The 7555-nt window shown below is 50.9% G+C and overlaps 1 protein-coding gene across 1 annotated transcript; it reads right to left on the bottom strand.

The window, feature by feature from the left end:
* Positions 1 to 2232: 2232 nt before the first annotated feature.
* Positions 2233 to 5700, bottom strand: Mycn (MYCN proto-oncogene, bHLH transcription factor). The gene is made up of 2 exons (XM_038320804.1): positions 4917 to 5700; positions 2233 to 2837 (listed from the first exon to the last, which is right to left on the bottom strand). Exons 1-2 carry the CDS (start codon positions 5698 to 5700, stop codon positions 2233 to 2235), a joined length of 1389 nt encoding a protein of 462 aa, XP_038176732.1.
* Between the last annotated feature and the right edge of the window lie 1855 nt (positions 5701 to 7555).

Genomic DNA, 7555 nt, shown 5'->3' on the forward strand with positions numbered 1-7555 from the left:
GGAGATGTAGATACAGGCAGCCCAGTCATCTGACATGGGATGCTGGGAACTTCAGGTCCTCTGGAAGAGCAATGGATATTCTTAACCACTGAGCCACCTCCTCAGCCCTGATGTGTATTTATGATGCACCAAATGCAGAAAGGTTTATTTATTTATTTTTATGTTATGTGACATAAAGAAACAGCTTTGGAGGCAGGAATGGACTCCGGAGTTTATGTATGGGCTTCCCAGAAATCAGCAAAACAAGAACACAGTAGGAATTTCAGCCCAATGGCTTCCGTTCTGTTCTCCTATTTCTTTTTACATACTAGAGTTCTAGTTTACATACTAGGGCACACTCAGGCCCCCTTTGGGGGGGGACACAAACAGAGCTATTCACTTGACTGAGGTGTGCAATTAATCTAAGGTCATGTAACTTTCATTGGGTTTCTGGGTATACAGATAAGGTTCTGAGGTTGATTCAGGGCTTGTGGATCTGTTGCGTAGAAACTTCGTAAAGGGTTGCTACTTTCTAGTTTGGGATTGGGGACTTTATGGGAATGGTAAGGGGCATTTTGCCCAATTTTCAACCTTGTCACACCACAAGAGAGAAGCTAGGCAGTGCCACAATCCCACAGCAACCATTAAAACAGCATGTGTGGGTATCACCCAGAATAATGACCCCACGGCTAACCTCACACCTGTCTGTCCAAGAAGGCATCAGACAAATCACTGTGCCCAGCTCCTCCTGGGGAATCTTTAGGTATTAGCTCCTCTCAAAGAAAACTATTGTCTATTAAAATGTAAAAACCACCTACCAACAGGGCAATTATTTGTGTAAAATAGACAAGTTAAATCACTTGCCAGTTTTATAGCTTATTCCAAATGTTGAGTTGGTATCCACATCCACCTAAAATGATTTAAGAATCAATGTACATGAAAGTGCTTTGATAATTAAACAGGATTGGCAAACACCTATAACCCCAGCATTTGGGAGAGAAAGGCTATTCAAGCTCATCCTAGGTTCCACAGAACAGAAGATTCTGAAGAACTCTCAAAAAATAGAGGGGGCTCTAGGGTTAAAAGCACTTGCTGCATTTGCAGAGGGCCTGTGTTTAACTCCAAATCCAGGGCACACTCATGAACAAAATAACTTTCAAGGGCTTTCACAACACCGATCATTATCCCACAGGTTAGAACAGTTATCTTAATGTTAACTATTGTAAGAAATGGTTGCTAACCTGTAGAACCCACAAATCCATATCCTTCTACCAAGTGGGAATAGCACCCTCCCCCGCCAGAATTCCACAAAGGCCCAGAAGTCTACCTAGGAAGGAAAACAGAGACTTGCATCATTTAACTGCTATTTATTTTCATAAACATGAGGTATTTCAAAGTGCTATAAGGTGCAGCACTAAATATATACATTTTGAAGAAATTAAACACAGAACTTTGCCATTTTACCCAGTTCTATGCACCAAACATGAACAAATACAGTAACAAGGAAGAAACAGGCTAGGAAAAAAAGGAATATATATATAGTAAAATTTCTTTACAAAAGTTTCTTAGTTCAAAAAGTGATAAAGTAATATCTACTCAAAACTTTCACAACTCATTTTCATACGAAAATATAAGTATCAAATTTAGTTATGTATCAGCATCATATTAAAGTATACAGGCCGTGTAGGAATTAGTACAGTACATAACAGATTAACAATATATTTGTATACAAAACATGCTCCTCAAACATTGAGGTATTCTTACAGTACTTAGGTGTGAACTTCCAGTCTAATACTGGCCGCAAGAGCCACCTCTCATTACCCAGGACGTATACAAAAGGCGGTGTATCAATGGTATTTACACAAGTGTTCCCAGGGGCATCAAATGGCAAACCCCCCTTCTGTGGCATCTGCTGGAACTTAAGCACCATTGTAAAAAGAAGGAATGACTGTTTGGAAACTTGGACTGGAACAAGGTGACTTCACAGCCTCCTGAAGCTCCCAACTGTCCTGGAACTTCCATGGCTGTCACCAGGTGATGTGGAGGAGGAAACAAGCCACCCAGCATCCCAGAACTCAGTTTCCCCACCCCCCAAGGTCATGGCAGAACCCCGTGTCCTGCCCCTTACTCAGATCCAAACTCGACAGGGGACCGATTTGAAAGTAAACCAACATTCTTAATGTCAACACAATGTTTGTTTAAAAAAAAAATCAAAATGTGCAAAGTGGCAGTGACTGTCCGTGTGAGAAGCGTTTAGCAAGTCCGAGCATGTTCGATCTTCTTTAGCAACTGCTGCTGCCTGGCCTGCAGTTTCTCCTTTTCCAGCAGGAGCTGGTGCTCGTTGGCCTGCAGGGCGTGGACGTACTCGGTGGCTTTTTTCAAGATGACCACCTTGGCAGCCTTCTCGTTCTTCACCAGCTCAGGCACGTGGTCCCTGAGCGTCAGGAAGCTGGAGCGCAGGTCGTTGCGGCGCTGGCGCTCCAGGATGTTGTGGTTGCGGCGTCGCTCACTGTCCTCCGAGTCCGAGTTTCGGGGGCTCAAGTTCTTAGCTTTTGCTGGGACAACATTCTTGAGGGGGCGTGGAGAAGCCTCGCTCTTGAGTTTCTTCTGCGGTGGTGCGTCCTCGCTCTCGACATAGGGTGAAGGCGCTGCATAATTGTGCTGCTGATGGATTGGAACACAGCGCTTGAGGATCAGCTCGCCAGCCTGTGCTCGCCCCACACCCAGAGCTGAGGTCTTGGGACGCACAGTAATGGTGAAGGTGGTGACAGCCTTGTTATTAGAGGAGGAGCGTCTCTTCTCCACGGTGACCACATCTATTTCCTCCTCTTCATCTTCCTCCTCGTCATCTTCATCATCTTTAAGGTAAAAAAGATTCAGGTAAAACATTAACATACACACCATTGTTTGGGTCTAGGGACAGAACCTAGATAGGTTTGGGCAAGATACACGCGCGCACAAGAGAGAGAGAGAGAGAGAGAGAGAGAGAGAGAGAGAGAGACAGAGAGAGAGAGAGAGAGAGAGAGAGACAGACAGAGAGAGAGAGAGAGAGAGAGAGAGAGAGAATATTCCTTTTCCAGGCTTCTATTCTCAATTTCTACGGGGCCAGAACACTTGCCTAGCCTGGAAGGACAACCCCCAAACCCTCCACAGTTAGATCCCTGGTGTTAAAAATAAGACCAAAAAACTTAACAAGAAACAATGAGCAGTGGGAGTCTACAAAAGGTTACTTAACCATCCTCCATCCTCAGTTTCCCCAGCTATTCAATGGGGGTAATAGCACAGCGTTTCAGTTTGGCAGACAATATGTAGACTTGGCGACAGATGCTCTGTAATAGGAGCTTTTAGCATAATCACCAGCCAGTCTGCCCCATGGATTTATTTATACACACTTCCACAGCCACCCTTCAGACTGGAGGCTCCTCATTTGGTGAAAACACATGGCTGGGTTTGATTTTTCCATCCTTAAACTCGAGGAACAATTTCATTGACTACGAATAAACAACCTTTGCTCTAGGAGCTCTACGCAGGAAGCAGTTTTTCATCTCGGCAAAGATCAAATCTCAATTATAAAGCTCTAATCCACAGTAGCTACACCTCATCCCAACGGGAGCAGCGCCCAAGCAACAACAACAAAATCCTATGTGTTTTCTGACTCCTCGTTTACTCCCATGCTAGGAGAGAAAATTATGGTTTTAAAAAACTGCAAGCATGAAAATCAAAACATCTTCTGCTTGATCTAGCTAGGACCGGAAAGCTGAACAATTGGGAGGATTCTTCTGAAGCCGAAATGTTAGGCTGTTCCAGTCTGTGGGTCCCTTTAAGCCAGTGTTTTGGTTTTCAGCCAAGAAGACAGCTGTTGGAAGGAAGTGTTTCCTCACCGAAAGCTGTCAAGGCACAGACATTAAAGGGACAGAGCCCTTTCAAAGTGCAGGCTTATCACCAAGTTTCCTCCCAGGAGCCTCAGAACGAGCCCTCCACAGCCCAGAAGGAAACTTAGACTTTTTATTGTGAAAAACACTGGCTTTCAAGGTCTAAAAGGAGGGTTAGTTACAGCTCCAAGGACAAGGGCACACAGGATTTAAGTAAATTGTTTGTGGTACTTCCTCAGCCCCAAGGAAAAAGCTTGTGTTGCATCCCACACCACCTACCGAAGAAGACCCAGATAAACGCACACAATAGAACCGCTGAATGGTTGCGGGTTGTGTACATTCCTAAGGAGGGGCTGCGGAAGGGACCCGCCCTCACCTTCAAGGGCACTGGGTTGTGGAACACAACTCAACTCAATTAGGTCAGAAATTCCAACTAGGAAACGCAAGTGGACCAGCCCTCACTCAAAACCGGAAAGAGGATCCCTGAAAATGTACACAACTAATGCGCTTGCTGCCAGCTGCTGAAGTGTGTGTGGGGGGGGGTGCCCCCACCACCACCAGGTCTTTCTGATCCTGACTTGCGTCAAGCACAACGCCGCCTGCTGGCCACGCACCAAGCGCAAATAGCCCACCACCCACGGAGGGCCCACAGTCCAGGAGGTGGGGGGAGGGAGGAATGGGAGCCTGGCATTCTCTTAACTTTTGGAAGCCTAAGTGGGATTGTGCATTGCCCTCATCTTTTGGGAAATCTTTCACCTTCACTGTCCTGGCCTAGAGGGACCTTTCCAACGCACTAACAGGTTTCAGCCTAGGTAGATTTCCGAGCCAACATCCTGATTGTGCTGGCCACCAACTTTTCCCACGGTGAGGGCAAGCTTAGAGCAAGATTTCCGAAGAGGATAGATGAAATTCAAGGGAAGGTGTAGCTGGGGAGAGGTGAGTAGAATGGGTCCACAGGCACGAACCTACGATAACAAAGGGACCGCAGTCTCCCGGACACACACTCCCCACACCTCCAGCCCCAGGATCCCAAGGAAGCAACAAGGACCCTGAACCAGGCTTTACCTGAGTCGCTCAAGGTGTCCTCTCCAGAGGTACTGAGGGCCTTGTGCTCGCCACTGTTGGCAAGACGGCCGCCTGCACGAGCAGGAGCGGCCACCGGGGCAGCAGCCGGAGCAGACACAGTAGTGACCACAGCGCTGGTGGCAGGGGCACTGATGGGGACAGCGGACACTGGTGCCGGCTCACGCTTGTTCACTGGGAAGGGGAAGACCACGGCGGGGTCCACGCACTCGGCAGCCGGGTGGGAGAGATCGGTGGGCAGGGTGGCCCCGGTGCGGCCAGCACTCGCCGTCCCGCTAAGAGCACGGCCCCCGGGGCTGCTGGCACTCACTCCCGGAGCCGGGCAGGCTGTGCCGGCGCCCGGGGGCCCGTGGCCGTGCTGCAGCTTCTCGTTCACCGCACGCTCCAGCTTCTCACGGGCGGAGAAGCCGCTCCACATACAGTCCTGAAGGATGACCGGGTTAGGGGTGAGACTACTCAGTCCCCCCAGACCGAAAGCATCCTCCTCTGCCGGGTTGCCCCACAGATCGGCCTCCGGGAGCAGCATCTCCGTAGCCCAATTCGAGGGCTCCGGGCTGTGCTCTGGGAAGGCGCGGCTGGGCGACAACGGGGGCGTGGGCAGCAGCTCAAACTTCTTCCAGATGTCTTCCCCCGGTGGGGTCGAATCGGGACCGCCGAAGTAGAAGTCATCTTCGTCCGGATAGAAGCAGGGCTGCAGCGAGTCAAACTCGAGGTCTGGGTTCTTGCAGATCATCCCCGGCATGGTGGACGCGGTGCAGCTGGGCATCTGTTCGCCTCCCGGGCGGTGACTGACCACTTTCCTCTCCGCTCTTTTTAATGTGGGGGAGTGCTTCCTTCCCGTGGGGAGCACAGAGTCGCGCCAACCTCCAACACTACATCCAACAGACAGACCAAGAGAGAATGAGCCAAGTGGGGGCGGACTGGTGGGGACAGGCAGTGGGCGCCCCCCAATCTCGCCTACAAGCTTCCCAGCCTTTCCCACCGCTCGAGAAGGTGGGAGGAAGTTGAGCCTCTCCTCCACTCCCTCCTTTTGTGTACAAGCTGTCTACGACTGTGGGTGGGAGGGGGCTTGCAGATGCAGGGGGTGGTGTGGCTCGGCAACTTTGGAAACTGCCGTTTCATTCACAAGGCACTGCCTGGGGGAGGGGGCAGTTCAAGCTGCAGATCCCAGCTCTTACTAGCACGATAGCCCCTTTTGCACCAGTGCAGGACACAACTGCTCAAAGGAAGTCCAGCTACCGGGCACGAGACTGGACTACCTTCCATTTTTGCAGAAATAAGATGCGGGAGCGCAAACGCTAACGGGATTAGGGAAACTTTATTAATTATTAAGGGCCTTTCTCCAAACAGACCAACAACAGACAAACACAAGCCCCTTCCACACAGCGCCTTAATTCTGGCAGATATCCTTGGTGCTCATCTTCTGCCAATATCTTATTTTGTCCCTTTGCAATTTCCTCCCTTTGGAACCCCCAGTCTCTTCCACCGAAAAGAGGCTGAACCCCCATTCCTAAGAATGGTGCAAGGGCGCCAGCGCGATGAGGGTCGCCGGAGAGAATCGCGTCCCCTAAGCTGGGGCAGCCGTGACCTACATTATCACTCAGCGCCCTAGCTTCGCCTAAACCCCTTTTCTTCCTTTCCGCGGCACCTTTTGGAGAACCCCAGCTTCGGGTGGGGAACGCACCGGCTCCCAGTCAGCTCACACTCAGACAAATCTTGTAGAGCCTGGCGAATTTCTTTTCGCTAAAGCTATCTCTCTGCCCGGGCCGGGGCTGTAAAAAGGATTAGGGCGGGTCTCTTCCAGCCAGGGTGCCTACGGGTGCTGAATTAGCTTTTCAAGGAAAGCCCCCAGATGGTTTTGTTTCGAAAGCAGATACGGTGTGTCCCCCACACACTAAAAAAAAAAAAATAAAATATTTTTTAAAAGCCGGCATATTTGGGCGCCGGGTGCAGAGCCCGGTTCAGGGGCTCGCCTAGCCGCAGCGCTCCGGCGTTCCCCCGGCGCTCAGGAGCTTAACAAGTACCGCTTCTTACCTCCCGCAGACTGCCGGGGATCCGGAGGCGACTCGGCGCTGGGGTCTCCGGGTGGGCTGAGGGGGAGGCGGCGGCGGGAGGGGGTTGTCCTCGGGCGGCTGCAGTGTGTGCGCGCTTACGCCTGGCTAGCGCTCGTTCAGCTCCAACCCAGTTCCCAGGAGCCCCCCGCATCCACCCAGCGCGTCCAGACAGATGACTGTCACTGGCTGCGCTTTGAAGCTCGGGGGATATTATTAACTGAAAAAAATCTGACACACCCGGGGGGCGGGGAGAGAAGGGGGCTGTGGCGCAGACGAGGGGGAGGGAGAAAGGCAGAGGCAAGCGCCTTTACCCCGCCCTCTTGATTTCCATAAAAATCAGGGGAGGCGCCAAAGCCTTTCGCGCCAAAAGCCATTTGCTTTTTTTTTTTTCTTCTTCCTTTTGCTGACTGAAGGCTGCAAAGCTGGGAAACCCGGGGCGTGCTCCTCCCGCCCTTTTGGACCCCCGGGCTTGCACCCGACGCACTCAGCGATCCAGCTGCGCGCCGAGCGATGTTGCGCAGCACCCACCCCATGGACCTGGCCATTACTTGGCTTTTCTTTTTTTTT

This window comes from Arvicola amphibius, chromosome 2 (assembly GCF_903992535.2).
Source record: "Arvicola amphibius chromosome 2, mArvAmp1.2, whole genome shotgun sequence".
Taxonomy (NCBI): domain Eukaryota; kingdom Metazoa; phylum Chordata; class Mammalia; order Rodentia; family Cricetidae; genus Arvicola; species Arvicola amphibius.